The sequence below is a fragment of the Genypterus blacodes genome, unplaced genomic scaffold (assembly GCF_046128005.1).
Source record: "Genypterus blacodes isolate CSIRO-AG114 ecotype Tasmania unplaced genomic scaffold, CSIRO-AGI_Gbla_v1 ptg000052l_1, whole genome shotgun sequence".
Classification (NCBI taxonomy): Eukaryota; Metazoa; Chordata; class Actinopteri; order Ophidiiformes; family Ophidiidae; genus Genypterus; species Genypterus blacodes.
In genome coordinates, this window is record NW_027466864.1 from 3,373,692 (window position 1) to 3,392,639 (window position 18,948).

Consider the following 18,948-nt stretch of genomic DNA (forward strand, 5'->3'; position numbering starts at 1 on the left):
AAATAAGAATACACAAGTGCCTCAGTAGCTATTTTTGTGTCTAAAATGCATCTCATTTTTGTATTGTCTATTGTTTCATTGAGCCTACATTACAGTGTAAACAATATGTGTGCTACACAAGAATGACTATACAATAACATTACAAACAACTCTGATATAAATTTCATTTTGAATTTAAATTAAGATCACTACTTCTATTAATACTGATTGTAAAATAAATAATGTGAAAGTGGCACCAATATTATTCTTGATTCATTTTTCTTTTCTTTTTCTTTTTTAACCAATGGTTTTTGCATTTTTAAGTCTTAAAACGATGAAAGAAGAAGCTTCTCTTGATTGTCCACAAGCAGTGTTTAGCACTGCATGATGCACTATTCCAGACACAACAGTGTACCAAAACAAAGGAGAAAAAAGGGCCAAAGTGGGGGAAAAGGTGTGGGACAGAGGCGAAGGATGGGAGTTGTTCTTCTCTACTTATTTTACATGCTCGGCAGCATGTGATGAACAGTAAAACTTCTTATGGGTAATAAAGTTTGACAGGTTGTTGAACTGGATGTCGCACAGGCGGCAGTATTTGCCACTTCCAGAGCCGTTCACACCTTTATTGGCTGTGGGTGCCTCCTCGCTTGGGGATTTGGAGGAAGGCGACATGTTCTCGTTGGAGTCAGCCTGGTTCTCACCGGACCACGTAGGTGAGGGATTGGGCGGCTGGCCGTCTGGCTGCTGAGGGTTATGAGACTGGTTTTCTTGCTGTGGGGGAGCCGTGCCTGAGCGCTCTTCGGGTTTGTGCCCCCCGTTGACGATGACCATGCCCCGGTTTTTGGGGAGCAGTGGCGCCGGCTCCTTGCCAGGGTGTGGGCAGCCATTGGCGGCGGGCTGCTGTGCCTGCTCTCTCGGTGTCCCTGGCTCTCCTCCTCCTCCTGAGCCTCCTCCACTCCCATTAACACCCTGCTCTTGTTCGCTGGACTCGCCCTGCATCGCCGGCCCGCCAGTCACGTAATCGGTCGGCTTTATCCCAAAAAATGGAGATGTTTGCTCGGGACCCTTGACTTTCTTAATTGCCCCGGGATAAAGGCAGTGGGGCAGAAACATGTTCTTGTTCTCATCTTTTGATGGGATGATCTGAGGCTCAGCGAAAGGCTTGAGTCCCGGCACAGACCCCAGGTGAGGAGGGAACATACCTCCATTTTGCACCATCCCCTTCCCGTTGCCGTTCTTCTCACACTTGCCTGGGCTCTTATCGAAGGCATCATTAGGGTTGTTATTGCCTTCGCTCTTCACATCGGGGAAAATGGCCGGCTCTAGGCTTCCAGTCTCATTGTGTTGTTGCTGCTGTTGTGGTTGTTGTTGCTGGGCGGTACCAGCGGCGGCTGTTGCAGGGCAAAAGTTCTGTTTGTGCGCCAGGTAATTCTCTACTTTGTTAAAACTTATCTTGCACACTGCACATTCGTGATAGTCCAACAGTCTTTTAGGTGAGCTACATGTCTTGTCAGAGACTGGCGAACACTTTTTGCTGAGATCAATAGGAGCATCTAGCTCCTGCTGCTCCATGGTATTGCATTTGGGAGCCACGATAGGTTTAGTGACAGTGAGAGAAGCCTCCAGGTGTTTGGGTACCATACCTGGGAAGATGTCACAGCGAGGGTGGAAGCGGTCAGCGAGGCTTTCTACAGCTTCATGGGATGTACAAGGGTTCCCCAGAGGTGGAACCCCAAGGAAACCTGGCTGACCCATCGGGGGCCTCTGGTGCTCCTGGTCAGGGAGACACATCTCATACATCTTCCTGCGCTTGCGGGTCCTCATGGTTCTCTGCATGGACGGCACCTTGTTGGCAGACATGCGTTTCATGGGTGGGTCGTGACGGGTGGCACAGTAGTACTGCTTGTGGACCATGAAGGTCTCATGACGACTGAAGGTGATATTACAAGCCTCACACGTGGTCTTGGTTGGGTCGTTGTCACTCTCCACCAAACCCGTAGTGGGGCTTTTCCCCTCCATGGGTTTCCCGTTCAGCCTCTCCTCAGCCCCGGTTGGGGTGGAGACCTTCTTCACCTGCCCTGCAAGATCCTTCTCAGGCCCTTTGGCCCCAGCATTGATCATATCCAAAACATTGGAGGTCAGACATGCAGACTGCATGAGGTGGTTGTCGGTCTCTGCAGGGTGGCAGGACGCCAAGATGCTAACTGAACTGTGGCCGCTGTTGGGGCTCACCGCCTCGGGAACTTTGTCTGACAGGGCCGAGAAGTCCGGGGACTTTGTCATGTGTTGCCAGCGGCTGTTGCAGTAGTGCTTTTTGTGGACCAAATAGTTGTCCAGGTTGCTGAAGGTGATATTGCATTCGAAACAGGTGGCCCCCTTGGGCATAAGAGGGCTGTAGATCACAGGGGGGTAGCTGTTCCCTCCATGACGCAGCCTCCGGTGAACCAGCTCTGACATTTTAGCCAGTATCTCTGAAGCCTGTGGGACTACTGAAATGTCCTGGGAGAAAGCAAACTGAGACAAGAAAGGGCCCATGGGAAACGTAGGCATGTTATGCTGCACAGGGGAGGAGGCTAGTCGGGGGCTGGAGGGCTCAGACTTGATCCTGGTATAAGAAAAACTGGCTTTGCTGCCTGGGTGGGCGTCCCCCTTCTGAACGGACAGCATGGGCTTCTTCTCAGCCTTGTCAGCCTCTCCGTCTGTATTGGTCTCCTTATTGAGGGCCCCTTTGGGACTCCCCAGCAGAGCATCCTTCCTGTTGGCGAGCTCAACGCGGGTCTGCTGCTGCTGCTGCTGGAGGCTTTCCTCGGGCCCCCTGGGGGAAAGCTCGGTGCCGTCGCCTTCCCTGTGAAGTTTGCTGCCGTGCCCATGTAAGTCCTGATGCTGTAAGAGTTCCCTGTGGCTCTGGAAGCTGATATGGCAGTGATTGCATCTGAAGGCCGCCTGTGACAGGTGAGACATGATGTGATGCTGGAATGTAATAAGAGAATCTGCCGTGTAGCTACAGATTGTGCATTTCAAACTGGTGCCAGGAGGGAGGCTCTCTTCCATTTTGACACCTGCGAAAGAGATAAAAGGCAGAAATGCTCAGAATCTCGCCTCCCACTTCTCCTTTATAGTTCAGAGCAGAAACCATCAAACACGCGTGCGTTATGCCAAACTTATTCACATCCGCTACATTTCTTGCTCAAAGATTAACTGTCAACTGTGCTAACTGACAGTAAAAAGACATTTCCTTCTGAAACAACACTTCTCAGAACTCCATCTTTTTCAAATTGATATAAGGTAACAATCTTCCATGACAGAACTGTGGAGTTGTGAAAAAAGTGGCCAAACTCTCTCATACATCATGTTGCCACTCACCGCTGTGTGAGGTGCTCAAGTGCATTTCCAGGGCTCGGGCTCCTGAGAAGCTCTTGTTGCACTGAGGGAAGGGGCAGATGCTGGGGGTCTGGTGGGGTCCGGTGTCGTTCTCCTCCACTACAGTCTCTGGCTCCCTCTGTCGCCCGCTGCAGTAGTACATCAGGTGGGCCTGCAGGTTCCTCTCACTCCGAAACCAGATTCCACACGCCTTACAGGGGAAGATGTCCTCTGGAGAGACACAGAGAGGAACAGAGGGGATGTGATGTCAGGGTCGGAGACTTACGCTGTACATTCACACAGAACTATAAAGATAAAGGACTTTCCTATGTGGACCCACAAGCCTACACACACACACCCCTCTTCTACACTTCTACTCTTATGACTCTCAAAGCCAACATTCAAAAGCTTTTGTACCAAATCCTCGGCTGCTGCATATCGCTCTGCTGCTACCCTTGGGTTGATGCCCTTTCTCAAGGGCAAACAGGAGCGCTGGGCCATCTGCTTACAGAAGCCTCCCTGTTGAGCTGAACCTAGATAGCCCTCACTAAGTAAACAAACACACTATTTGCATGAGGCGTGTATTTTGCAATTAGCACGTTAGTTGTGTTTATGTGAACCCAAAACTTGAAGGTCGACGGCTCTTATCTCCACTGCAGAGACGCATCTGGGTTAATCTACGCCCGGCGGAGACGACGCTCCTTGTTAAGCAGGTGACTGAGTGCAGGCTGTGGACTGGAGTGCGTGTGTGTGTATGTGTGTATGTGTGTGTGTTAGGGGGAGCGAGAGAGAGAGAGACTGAGATAGTCGGCACAGCAAAGAACAAAAGCATGTGTGTGTGTCTGGGGCCACTCACTGTTGACGATGGCAGTGGGCAGGATGGAGGCCATGGCGGCCTGCTGTGGCAGGAGCTGGATGCTGTCCAGCAGCCTGGCTGGGTACATGCCCTCGCTCAGAGACATGTGGTTCACCGCCTGCAGACGAGAGTCAAAGTCCACTGCAAATGCCACCAGCTCCTCGCCCTCCATCATGTTCTTGGTGGTGGTGCACCACAGTTGGCCTCCTGCACAAAACAGAGATAGAGGAGACTTTTAAAGGCTTGCTGCGAGAGGAGAGAATGATTTTGTTGCATGTACACACATAGTTTTTGTGTCTGTGTGTGCTGTGGTGAAGGAAGTGATCTCTTGACACGTTTGCTGTGAAATATAAGATAAATGTGTGATAATGTCTCACATATGCCTGTCAGTGTTTTTCTGCGATGGGAGAAAATCTTCTGAAGGACGATGATTGATGATTAAAGCAGGTCTGATGGGATTCACAAATAGCAGAATAACACTTTGGTAAATGTATTGTTGAGTAACTAAAGTGGATCTGGATTTCTATTGGATTTCTTATCATTTCTTTTGCTCAACACACTGTGGAAAATCTCCATCTTAACAAGTCACATGTTTTTAAAAATGTCACCAAAGCCATATTTCTGTCCGAATAAACATTTTCTATAATCAAGGGTCATTATATCATGATGCTTGTTCAGCAACCGGCTTTATGAACCTGTCACAACAACGCTGAATGCTCCTGAAACAAAAACACTGATACAAATTCTTTTAAGCATCAGTAAATGTACTTTTCCCATTTTACTGTTAAAAATCAATGTGGTTGTTCCAAAGTAGGACTTCAGCTGGTGAAGCGTAGCCCACAGTGCTGCTGCCTGCTGGAACACTGAGACAGGTCCTCTACATTATTAGATTGTTGTGTTTTGGGATTAAGCATTCCTCTGAAATCTTCTGAACATATTCATTAAGTCAGAGAAGGGGGTGCAAGAGGAAGGAAGGGGGGAGAGGGAGAGAGTGAAGGTTTTTGCTTAGATAATATTTATCTCGGCACATGACAGGCTTTTCAGCGGCACTTCATTTTCCATTGAAGAGATTAAAGTTTTTAATATGACTATTTACAGAAATCTGGCGGGGGAGATAACAACAAACTATGATACGCTGCCACTAAATGGCAGAATTAGGACATTGTTTCTGAGGAAAGCTGGACAATTAATTAAAGCGTGCTGTTAGCTTTCAAAGATGTGCAAACACGCCGTCGGAGCGTCAGGCTGAGAGGGGACATGTGATTTGAGCCCTGGCTGATGTGGAATAAAGAGGAGGAGGCCTGAGGAGAGGTGTGAAGGCAGTGGGACGCAGCTCCTAACACCCCACCCACGTGGAACACTGATTACTCATGTTTACACAAAAGCAGTGAATCACCAGGTTTAAAGTGCACTGCAGACGGGGCTAAGGTGCTCCAGTCAGGTACATTATCAAAACAATCCATTTTTCTGTGGATTTATTGGAAATGGAAAAGCAACAGAGGGAAATAGAGACACTATGACTTTACACTAGCATGACATGCATTATGTATAAATCATTGTTAGGCTTGTGGAAAGAATTGCTCCATTATTTCAATTCTAAATTGAATATTTCAGATTTCACATCACTGTTTTGATTAAAACCTTTCTAGCCCTTGCTATCTGCTGGTGAAGCACTGAAAATTAGACCAGCACAAATGTGTCAAAGGAGTGAAATAGTATTAAAATATGCTATCTTTCAAAGTCCCATTTGTGTGCAGGCTGTGTGTGTGTGTGTGTGCGTGCGCCTGTGCGTGCACATGTCAGCGCCACTTTAAAGAGCAGTGCCTATCTGTCGGCCAATCTGCTGTGACGAGACACACACTTCAGGCCGCTCCACTTCATCGTTTTGATTCTGTCATACCACACACTGCCTGGAGAGGCCCTTTGAATTTTTATCTCCTAATTAAAATAACAAAACTCCTCTCCACTGTCTGCCCAAGTTACCATCAAGGTAGATACAAACTGTCGATGACAATGGCAGGGACTGTATCGCAGTCACAGCCACAGAAAAGTTTCCCTCCTCTGTATGGATCTCTTAGTTCAGACGCATCCGGCGTACAAAGAGAATTAACAACCAGGCCCTGACATGCTCAGATACAAATCAGTGTTTTTGGATCAATCTAAATCAAAGCTAATGTATGCTCGCCTCTGCTGAAATGAAGTAGATTATGTAGAGTCTGATGAAAATGTTTTACTGCAGCAGTATGACAACAGAAGAGGCGCTGCCATTGGACGGCTTCAGCCAAGAATGTTACAGATCCATCTGTTGTGTGCGGGGAAGCTGGAAGTGAGTTTTAGGACTGCACGTCCCAGTTTTACTGAGCTGAACAAAACACTGAGGCAGCACTCTGCATGTTACAGTCAAGCAACTGAGACAAGGTAACACGCCGTACGCTTTATGGCTGCACATTTGTGATTTAATAATAGACCTACTGTGTATTAGTGGGAATACAATCTCAATTAGAATCACAAATCTTACCCCTAAAGAAATGACACAATTATTTACTGCAATTCATTACATCATAGATCCAGATTTAGACAATTTTCATCTCAATTAACATGAGATACATTTGTGGTTCTCAAATGTCAACCGACCTCATGAGTGCTGTGCTGAAATGGAGTGCAATTGAATGGAAGTACATGATGTGCACATGGGATAAGAAGAAGAACAATTTGAATTATTGTCTGTATTAAATTCTTAATATGTAATCAAACCACCACCAACGACTCATGTACCTCAGTTTGAGAAACACTGAGATGGAGATTGGGATTCTCTGTGTGTCTTTGTGTCATTTTAGCTAACATGTGCAATATACAATACAAGTTATCATCGATGCACTCACAGGAGTCGGGGGAGCAACACGGAAAAACTGCTCCAACATTCTGGCAAGATTTGTCACACTTATTTTCTTCTGACAGCTTTTCCACGACAGGCGATTCAGATCACAGAAACACAGGTGAGCCACCTATGACAATGGCATGAGCCGTGTGAATGGCACTGAGAAGGAAAGGGGGTCAGGGGTTCGAGTGAGAGACCAAACCCAGTGAAGTGGTGAAAGTAGGGGAAAGGCAGGAAAAAAGTGCGGCATGTGATTTGCACTTGTTTGCCTGCTAACTGTCTGCAGCGAGCCGCCTTTGTGCAGTGGCCAATGCAGTTGGAATGAAGGCTATTGTCTAAATCCTCCTGCAGAGCACCTGATAAAAGAATAAAGAACTATGACATATTCTAAAAACAATGGAGGAATTAAGGGGAGACAATAGGCCAGCTGCCTCATTAAAACAATCAAAAACGGCATCCTGTACGTAGTCCAGATAATTAAAAACCACTGCTTCCTTCAGTCTCTCAATACCATATCCACCAGCTCACTGAGGCCCTGAGACTATGGCTCTGCTGGCTAAATGCCCTCTTCCCTCTCTTCCCTTTGATTAATGGTTTATTTGAACGCACAGTTGAAGATGAACATATGAAGGAATTCATGAAACAAAAATTATAATGCCGGCCCCTTTCCCCCCTATAAGTACTTCTAAACTAATCAAACGTCTCAGGATGAATCGCACCGGGGCTGGGGGGGAGGGGGGGCGGCGTGTGTCCCTCCCCTTTGCCTAAAGCCCCAAGAGATTTCAAAGTGCAGGCATCACAGAGCATTTTTAATTTTCTCACTTTAAATGACTTTATAAGAAAAGGGATGTGTGCAGTATCTGTGTATGTACGGGGGGAGCAGGGAGAATAGAGGAGGAGATACTCCAGCAAGGAGGAATGTTTTATATTATATTTTTTCTCTCCTGCCTGCAAACGGCTACCAGCACCATATCTTAATGAAGCTGCAAACAAATCTCTCATGCCTTGTGCAGAGCTGAGAGACAACAAAGCAGCAGAAATAACAGAAGGGCCTGGATAATTAAACTGGCCTGAAGACAGGTATTCAAATGTTGGTGTGTAAACAGCACAACTCTTTAATAGTTGAGCTGTAAAATGCGTAGTTAAGCACATCAGCACTCGCCTCTCCCATCTGTCCAAACACATTACCGCTGCAGAGGCCATTACAGCAGTGGAGTACAGTCCCATTGCACCACAACCACATATTACGCCGGCGAGAATGGGGCTTCTGGGAAAACTAACAGTAGCCCATCCACATTATCTGAATGCATCGCAGGCCGCGTGTTATAAAGAATCACAGTTCACGTCGGGGAAATGGGAGCGACTGAGCCGTTGAAGGGATTTGTATTCGTGTTACCAAATCTGAAGTATAACTCATATTTCTCCTTTTAACCTTAATGGTGATTTGGAAAACCTTTTCCTTGTGTGAGGTAAGCAGCTGCCTGGGGCCGCCAGCTAGAAGAGCACACAGTCACTATACATGCTAGATGCTATTTGGAGGAAATGAAAGTCAAATCAGAATTTCTTTTCCTGTTGCAAACTGTCCTTTAACACCACCGCAAAACACGTATATAACACAGATGTAGTCCTTCCTGTTTTAAAAGACTTCATCAACGCAGAGCCTCCTCTCCTCCACGTGTTTGCTGAGGGCCCCGATATCACTAAGCCTGTCCCGGTTTCCTTTGTTGTTTCCATTCTGGCCTTTTTAGTTCTTGTCTGAGTCTATTGGCTGTGTACTAACTGCTGGTCTTAATTGTGAAGGGAGGCCGACAGTGCCTGGAGCCGCAGAGAGGCTTGTAATTAAAGACCTCGACTCCTCTTGTCTTCAAATCAGCTCCAACTCCTCCTGGTCAAATGGGAACAAGCTCCTCGCACCTACGAATATCAAGTAGCTGTGTGTTGTTATCTGCTTCTGTTTTGTGTGTCTGGAGAGGCAAATTACAACAGAACGCGTCGAAGTAAAGCTAAGTTTGATGCCTGAATATGAGTCACATCAATGAATAATATCTCTATCTGCACCTGACAGCAGACGGAGCTCCGACAAACAACCAAACAATTCCTCCTGGTGAACGCCGGTAAATATTTGGACTGTTTCTGGATCATCAGAGGCGAACGCATTGGCATGACTCATGACTGAAGCATCAGGATCCAATTCGGAGCAGAAAGGGAAAACGCTGAGTTAGACCGGAGCAGGAACATCATTCACAGGGTCAAACAAGCTCACCATTATTGACGCTACACTAAACTAGAATTAGCTGACTGTACTATTATTTCACTAAGGCACTGACACAGATTGACTCTCTCCCTCTTTTTCTCTCCATCTCTCTCAGTCACTCCTTCACCGTCTCCTATTTAGTTTGACCACTAGGAGGCACTCTTCTCATGCTAAAGCTCCAGCAGCCATGCGGCCGGTGCTGTTTATCGCTGCAGCTCTGTTGATGCAGAGATGAAGCCTATGCATCCATGCAGGTAGATACTAAAGATCTCACTCTCAGGAGAAAAACATTTCATCAATCAAAACTCATATTTAATTTGAACTTGATCTTTTCCATGAATTTTTTACAACACAGGCTTAAAATGTCTTATTCAAATGTGTTTAAATGTTTTGTCTGTTTCTTTTTGAATGGCAGTAATCATTTTTTTTCACGTTTCAGGTTTATTTCTAAAAATGTACAAAGAGTTTCTTCAGCAGGCCGAGCCGTCTTGTATTTTTCAGCTAAGGGGATATTTCTGTGTAAATATGTGTTTGCGGAGCCCTGACTTGCTTTTTCTCGCCTGACACGCCAAACCTCCAGATTTCGCTCCTTTTGCTCTACAACAGTGTCCAGACTAATTTTAGCATCAAGTCTTTTTTTTTTTGTGCAGATATAGCCAGTACCCAGAGCGTGCGGATGGCTTTGGGCGAGTGGCACGCAGGTCAGAATCCACAAATTAAAAAGTCCTCCCAGGGGAGCCTCACACACACACACACACACACACACACACACACACACACGCTCTCTACAGTATACAGTCACAGGCAACAAAGACATAAAACCAGCACAATGTCATTCAACACACATTTACGATTGTTTGGAGACAAAAACAGCTGGAGAGAAAAAAGTTTCGAACAATGATTCAGCAAATGTTTTAACGGTTTGAAATGAAATGAGTTTTTTTTTTGTCAGTGACCAGGCTGTGGATTCATGAGGCTCTGCTGGGGCGCTGAGAATAAATCTGGCAAAGGGATGTTTGCCTGGTAATAATCCTGTAATGTTCACAGGGAAAAAATAACAAATGTGAATTAAGAGCGTGGTTGAGCTTGAATATTTGTTGTTGTTGTTGTTGTTGTTGTTGTTTCTAGACAAATATCTCCATTCCCATGTCAAAAATCTGTCGGAGGAGAAAGATTTGAAACAAAACCGATGCTTTCCTCGTTGGATTTATTATAGCGATCTTATTCTAACGTTTACATTTCTCCAAACAAATTCAACATCCTCCTCCGACGCCGAGAACATTGAACATTTTCTATACTGTGTGTGCGGATATAAACGTATGTAGCTCCGACGCTGTCAGTCTGAGACAATGCCAGCCACACATTCCGTGAGAAGAGCTACAGTACAAAGCTGTTCTCCCTCATTAGCTGCCACACACACTCAGCTCCTCCCTGTCCACAATAAAGTGGAGGACGCTATTAAAGGAAAGCTGTGACTGGCTCCTCTGCACTCCTCTCTGCTTTATTCTTTATTTGGACAGGTTTGTCCCATTGAGCACTCTATTAGCCGTGCCGCTCGGCGGGTAGGGCTGCCTGTGTCCTGGTTGTGGCCGGTCGACATGTGTTTATTGCGGCCCCCGCTGTGGAGGCAGGCTGGTTGGGGGCCCGTCCTGACCAAGCCCCCGCTAATGGGACCAGAAGACCCCTCGTGACAGGACGCTGCTGTGTTGAGTGTTACAGCAGACCCTGCCCCTGCCTACCCCTCCCCAGCTGCGGCCCCATGGCCCACGTCCTCCCCCCCCCCCTACCCATCATGCCTCGGTGGGAGCAGGTGAACGGCGAAGGGCCAACGGCGGCGAGCTCAGTTTTCCTGAGAGAGTGCTGCGCCATCACCACGCGCCTCAGTGGTTCCTCCAACATGGCTCCGGCCCTGCGCCACATGGGCTGGTTGGCCGCCTTATGTGAGTGTGTTTTTATGTGCGTGGGTGTGTGTGTGTGTGTGTGTGTGCGTGTGTGTGTGTGTATGCGGGGGTGTCTCGTGGATGCCAGCCCTAATGCAAATGCTTGCCGTTTAAAAAATGGGACTCTCTCTCTCTCTCTCTCTCGCTCCCTCTCTCTTTTTGGAAAGGTCTTTTTTGGCCTTCTGGCGTTGGCAGTTATTTTTTCGTCTCCAGAAGGACAGAGAGCCAGAGAGATGCACCTGTCATGCATTTTGGAATTCAACATTATTGATCTGGTCATAGAGAATGGAATTCATGAGGTTGTGTGTTTCTGTTCCTGAATGCTTATGACACTGGTTTGAGCCTTAAAAACTTACATAATTGTTCAATCATACAAACAATATATGAGCTTATTTGAGAGCGTGCCAGTTTGCTATACAAAGCAGAGCAACACAGGGATTGAATACAGTACACACACATGTACAAACACATACACACACACACACACACACGCATACACACACACCAGGCACCAGTGCAAGATCCCAGCATGCCCTGTGTCTCTGCACCCCTGTAATTCTACATATTGCTTAAAGTATGTGCTAATTAAATTTTCTGTGGGTTTGCAAGAGAAATAAATAATCTGCAGCTAAAAGGCCTAATTGCGTTTGTCACATTGTGTCTCGGTGGCTGGTGCATCGGGAGCACAGCCGCTGCCCTTGCTCATTGCCATTCTGTCGTCCTGGCAAGCCCCGGCGCTGCCCCAGGTATCACCACGCGGCCATCTGGAGCCGACATCTGTCTCTCTATTGATCACAAGGGTTTAGCACTTGATCAAACAGACTGCGACAGGAAATTGCTCTTTTCCCCACAGAAAAGGCCAATCGCCTGCGTGAGGGTAATAGAGTGGAACTGAGATGCAGCGCCGGCACGGTGGGCAGGCGGGCACGGGCACAGCCAGGCAGGCGAGCGGCGGCGGCACGGCGTTGTCAGCCGCTGTGGAAGTGGCAGCGATGGCAGAAGTGAAGTCCACTGCAACATTACCGCCGTGTTTTCACCTTTTTTTTTTCGGTAATGCATGTGCAGCATATTTTATTCTTCTCCTAACAAAGTGATTCCAAATTCTACTTTACCATCATGCAATTTTGAGGATTACACAAGCTTCCTTATCTGAGCACGACATAGAGAATCTGTGCGTGCAGGCGCAAGATGTGGGCATCACGTCTGATTAAAAAAAATGGATGAGCGGAATTTATCTTTCACGCCATATTCAGGTAAACATCAAAGCCAGCAGCTGTGTGAAACTGTTGGAGACGCTGGATGGGAGTGAAATTTGCTAAATGATAAGTAGAACAGATGGAGAGAAGTAAAGTATGTGCACAACATTCCTGAGCAGTCGGGATTTCATATTTGACAAAAACCTTGCGATGGGTAAGTGTTCTGTTGAAATAGATCATTTGGGGGGAATTCAGTCTCTTAAAATGCAGCGCAGTGTACAAAGTTGAGTGTGTAACGGAGCACCCCGGTGTAATATTCCAACAGTGGGAAATCCCTGACAAGGCTGCAGTTGTCTCCTGCTCGCTGTTATCCTCAGTGGAGTTCAACACACTATTAATGCCTGAGGTGAACAGCTCCCGAACGTGTGTTACAGTGTGTTAGTCGAGGCTGTGGTCCACATCTGAATTTTGCACTAGTGCTCAGGCGAGCTTTCCAGGCACTCAGTGTAACATCGTGTTTAGCAAGTATGGACAATTTGATACTGAAGGTGACATTTATTCAGCATTGTGGAAAATATTTAATTGTTCCTGCAGAGTGAGATATGTTTCCCCTTGCCTACAGTGCTGGGGTTGTCCTTTGGAAGATGATGCAAATTTGGGATGAAGCAACTAATTCCTTCCTTGCACCTCTGTCGCCCCCACCCCACACACACACCCTCCGCCCTCAACACCCCCCTCCCCCACACACACACACACACCCCCGCCCCGGCTCCATCTTTTCCCCCAGACGCGAGGATTCTGATTAATCGTGTGACCGCCCCTCGTTTTGCATTTTACACAATCTCACGGCGCCACGGTGAGATGTGTGAGGTGTTTCGCCACTTTTGGCAAGCTGAAAAGATGTAGCCCAAGGAAGAACAAGTCGAAAGTATGAGGGGAAAAAAATATGACCAGGGGATGTGATAAAAAATTATCAGCCAGTGTGTTTTCCTGTTTGGTTTTAATCTACATTTAATTAAATTCTTATCTGCTGTGTGCTTATGGCTGCATTTGAATGGCGAGGCTGCATTCATTATGAATGGTAAAATTGAACTCAGTACATTGTGTGTGGCCCAATAAAGAAACAAGACTCTTATTGCGGCGCGTGCACAAGCGACAGACAGACAGACAGACATGCGGAAAAAATAAGTCAATTAAGATCGGTCTTTAAATTACCGCTGTATCAAAACAAGGGGCGGGAGCATGTTCCATAATAGAATCCTGACAGCCAGAGAGCGCCCGTTGACTGGTGTTAATATACATCCCATTTGATACAGCCAATTGTATTAGCCTGTTTATGGAATACACACAGAGTTGATGCTCGCTAGATTTACTAGTCTGTCATGATAGTTCATAATCAACGGCGCTGGGAGAGAAAAAAAAAAGAAAGTTGACTCCTAACAATGTAGAGGTCAAATGGGAAATGGCTTCGGCAATATAATAAGAGTTCCTCATAAAGATTCAGTCGGTTTATCTGAGCGTTTAGAGGTCAACAGCAAAGGTCAACGACAGAATATGTAGATATTACGCGTGCTGTGCCGGGTGTTTAAGAGTTAAATCCGAAGGGGAGGAGAGGGAGAGGAAGAGGAAGAATCAGCGGCGATAATTGTAACGCTGTTGACAAAAGACACGCGACTTATAACAGGCAGGCGGCGCTTCATAAGCTAAGAACAATATCTCATAGTCAGCAAGGCCGGGGAAATGTCGGGAGAAGGCCCCTGAGCCGACGCTACAAAGTTGGGCCCCGGCAAAATCCCTAAATCTTCCAGTTTGCATATTCAGAGCGTGGTGGGGTGGGGGCTCCCTGCTGCCTGCCCGTGTTTACAGAGCCGTTCTCATCTCTAGGCCTTGCTCATCCACGCCGCTGACACACGGTGTCGACATGATTAGGGGACTGGCTTTGCATAGGGCTGTATGTGTGTGTGTGTGTGTGTTTGTGTGTGTGTGTGTGTGTGTGTGTGTGTGTGTGTGTAGGGTGTGTGGAGGATCGGCAGATGAATGACTTTGGTGCATCACAGAGGGATCACAGCAGATAATCGCTCCCGACTGTTGCGCCGGCGCTCTCAGATCTGGTCTTTAAAATAATGTTGGGAGTCAAGTCTCTCCAAAGCTTCCGCAGGTTATCTTCTGCATTTTATGTTTGCTGTTTAAATCTGAACAGGACACAAACAGCACGGGAGAGCAAAATGTGTCGGAGGAAGCGGAGTGGAAATGTTATTGCGAGGGGTTAAGATTAGCTGCGGCAGGAGCTGAAGAGACGAGGCACCTCTGTTCCAGGCGCTTTTTTCTGTCTGTCGCTTGAGAAAAAGCTGGAATTTAACCTTGGCGGGCCGGATTCCTTCGCACGGATGATTCATCTGACCTCCCTCATTCATTCAAACGCAAGACAAACACCAAATCTACCTATGTGCATTTGACTAGAGAACGCCTCCGCTGCACAGACAGTGGGAATACAGTGCCACATAAATTCCAATATCATAAATACTGCTATCACACAAACAGAGGAGCCATAAAGCACGGCTGCTGTGTCTGGGACTATAAACCTCTGGTGTTACTCATAGGGAATAAACACACATGCACAATTTACTGCACTAGATCGCCTCTTTGTTTATCTTTTAAATAAGCACACTTTATCACCCGCCTGCATAAGCAAATTGCATGCAATGTGTGTTGTTTTAACATTTGATATGCTGTCCGGAAGATTCATTTCTCTCTACGAATCCAATTGTCTTTGCAATATCCGCTGCCATAGGCATCAGGCCCCATCACCTGTTCGTTATCACTGGCCGTCCTGTTTGGGAGCTCTTGAAACGGTGCCATGGCATTGACTCTCAGTTAACAGCAGGTCTCTGAACTTCTCACGCTTGATGGCGGAGGCTGGAAATTACGCTAACAACTAATTAACATCATAAAGCCCGTTTAAATGGGTGGGCGACACCTGCAACCTTCATTTGCACACGCTAACACAAAATTACCTGTGTTTTTATTTTTGCAGATAACACGTGCATTTTTTAACAGCTTTTAGAATATTCATATTTTTCTTTAGCGCTGGCACCACTCGCCTTTTATTATACTGTAGAAAGCCAACAGGCCTGAATAATAATTGTCAAAATGGAGTGCTGGCAAAATTCCTAAAGCTATTTTTTTCTGGACTTCAATGCAGCTTTAAAAATGTTGACTTGCCGTGCTCCGTGCCGGAAATAACACATTCCACTTTCTAATTTTCTATTTGAATATAAAATATTTCCAAGGCGGGCAGACGTGGAGCGGTTACTGGTCCGAATAACTCGAGCGCCGCCTGTCAGTCTGAGACACTTTGCTGGCTGGCTGAGCTAAGCTGGTTTAGACTGACAAGTCTTCAACAGTGGCAGCCTCCACTTCCCCTGGCAGGCCTCTGGAGTCCTTCCTCATCCCTGTCACCGGCTCCCAGCATCAGATGACCACTGTGCGGTCAAAGGAACCCACTCGCCGCTTAAGCCCAACCCCCCCACCTCCACACACTCCCACCCCTCTCTCTTCTTCTTCTTTTAAAGGTCTGAAACAGCAGCAGCTAACTTCCGCCGCACTGTAATGCACTCACACCTCATTACAGAGCCACATTACAGACGACGGCAGTAATACGGCTTTAATCTTCTCCAAATCGTTATAAATGTCAAGCCGGGGCCAGGGACTTCCCAGTCTACTGCACCAATGGCTTAGCCCGCTATCCCCTCTTTTCTTGTATTAGAGAATCACATCCGTTGCCAGATCCCCTGAAACTTTGAACTCTTTTGTTTCCCGACGTCAATGCGGCATTAACATACGCTTTGAAATCACCTCTCTCCCCTCCCCAAAAAAAAGCCCCAAACAGCTAAATATGAAAACGGTTGATACCCCAACACACAGCGCCCGTACCCCCCCGCCCCTCCTCCCCCTGCCCTCTTTTCCTTCGCCTCTCTTAATGAGACGCAACATCCCTCTCTCTCCACTGAAGGATCCAGACTTTCTGTGTGATAGAGAGACTGCGGCTGTTTATTAATAATGAATTTGGATGTTTGCGTGTGGAATGTTATCAGCGCGCACACAATCCCACCAATAGTTTGCCCTGATGGGGTAGCTGGGTTCCTCATTAGCAGAACATATTTAATCCAGAAGTTTCTTATCAAATGTCACACCTGCATCTCTAAATGGCATTTTCACATTCATTCGCCTGTATTTGGGAGATGAGGCTCCAAGGTGCTTTGCAGAGATTAAGAAGGAGAGAGGGTGCAAGCTTATTTTATCATTTAGCGGGTCTGGAAGGAATCCAAGGAGTTTTTGTCTTGTTGTTGTAATTAGAAAGCCTTTTAAGTGATAACGCCTGCATAGGAATATGAATATGTAGCGATCAGGCCAGCCCCCCCCTCTCTCCCCTCTCCTCTCCTCTCTCTCTTTCTTTCTCTCCCTCCGTCTCTCCATCCTTCCCCCTCTCTTGCCTTTTTTTAAATTGTTGAATGCTGAGTTTTTGTTCTATGTACAGCAAGGATTAACTCAAGCCTCAGAAGTTTAATGAAAGACTTGAAAGTACACACACTTTTCCTCGCTTCTTTACTGTGACAATGTTTCTTTTTCCTGTGCTAAAACGGACACGACAAGACTGCAATATTTGTTTCACGCTCACAATGGAGTTCACGTCACGTTTTTTCCGCTCCCATGACACGCCGGCGCCCGATGACAAAAACCCAAACCTACATTGACAAAGCTTGATAGTTACACACAATAGAGCCACAATTAAAAATACACCACTGTTCTACACAGTGTCAAGAAGAAAAATACTATTAGAGCTTCTCATCCGTCACTGAAGCCACAAACCCATTTAGATCAGTGGGGAATAAACCATTTGCAGAAGAATACCATGATCAAATATTTAATTTTTCCTGTCCCATTGTTTGTAGGGAATGAAGAAGGTGCGGGGTCTTGGTCTCGGTCTCAGTCGTGGCGTTTAGTGGCTGTGTGTATCCAGACAAGCTCCGGCTAACTATCGGCCCTGAGATAAGTGCAAAACTGAGAAGTATTGATCCGGTAATAGTGGTTCACGCTTTGACTGTGACACCTTAACCCTGCAGACATAATGTCATAGCCTCTTATCCTTCCCTCTTAACACACCTGCCTATCTCCTGCGAGCTGTCACCTCTCGTAATACGCTTCTCAAAAGCTCCCCTAAATCACTGAAATCATTGCACTTTCAGACATTATTTATTTTCCCGCCTCTTAAAAGTGAAGCATGATTTACAGTTGGGTAAAAGGTTGTGCCCCCCCCCCCCCCCCCCCTCCTCCCTCCCCTCCTCTTCCTCCTCTTCCTCCTACCCTCCACTCTCCTCTATCCCCAAAGACCGACTAGCTCTTTCTGTCAAGGTAATTCCATTTCTACTATTGTACAAGCTGCTACGTAGCAATTACGATGTTAGGTCTGTGTAATTGTGTTGGCTTACAGCGCATGACAAATACAGAGGAGCGCGACCCTGCATGGTGATCCCACAAGTACGCTGCTTTAGACGTTTTTATTAATTGAAAGCGTCACAGTGTAACAGTGCACTATTACACTCTGCCAGGTATGAATGAAATCTAATGCAGCTTAATTACTCTGCGGCTAAATATGTATTGTGGCCCTTTTTATCTGTTAGAAATCACAAATGTGACTCACTGGAGGGTGGGAGCAGTAATTAGCCGTTTCCAGAATTCTAATTGAAAATCGCCTAATTGAATCCAATCATCTCTGTTACTGACAAAACAGACTTTTTCCCACAAACTTTTTGATCCATGTTTTTTTAAAAGGCTGCCACAAAAGCAGTTAAGGCCTTCGCTGAAAGAAGCCAAACGTTGACATTGGATGCAAATTTTGTTTATTATCTCGCAGGCAGCTCAGATCCTGCCTTGGTTGAGCTGGTGCAGCCCACGGCAACTTACACGCAAGGTTTATGCACAAGGGTTTCTAATTAGCTCTCTGAGGGCCGCAGTTAGTGCAGCACTTTTAACAACAGCAGTTGGGGAGTTGAGCAGTAACTTGGAGGGCTCCATATGTTGCCTACGAGGCCTCAGAGATGTGTGTGATGTGACGCCGAGACTTCATTTTCCTGTAGATGGAGCGGAAAAGCCAAACCAATGACTCTGTGCAACATTGTGTGTCATTGTGTTGCCTTTGTTTGAAAAGATACAGTATGCATGTTATTTTGTCTGGCGTCTCAAAGAGGATTGTTCCATAATGTAACACATTGGGAGGTTTGGTGCTGAACAATGTCAAAGATTGCAAAACCTGAGCTTCAAATCTACAGAAATGCATCCAGTGAGTCAAGATTTTGATTGATCACCATTAATCATCAGTATGTAACACACATGAATAGACAAGTAGTAGTTCAGTGAGCTGAATGTAGGAACGCCATCATCCACGCCTCAGCTGGGCAATCAGAGACGGACTTTAAATGGTCCGT

General features: G+C 46.5%; 1 protein-coding gene across 1 annotated transcript in view; it reads right to left on the reverse strand.

Moving 5' to 3' along the window:
* zfpm2a (zinc finger protein, FOG family member 2a) overlaps positions 1–18,948 on the reverse strand; it is a 112,290-nt gene continuing 93,342 nt past the window's right edge. Inside the window, exons 6-8 of the mRNA XM_076150570.1 lie at positions 4,196–4,402; positions 3,343–3,570; positions 1–3,038 (exon numbers count right to left, since the gene is read on the reverse strand). Of these exons, the coding sequence (XP_076006685.1) occupies positions 475–3,038; positions 3,343–3,570; positions 4,196–4,402 (2,999 nt within the window). The 3' untranslated portion in view covers positions 1–474. The remainder of the gene's footprint in view (positions 3,039–3,342; positions 3,571–4,195; positions 4,403–18,948) is intronic.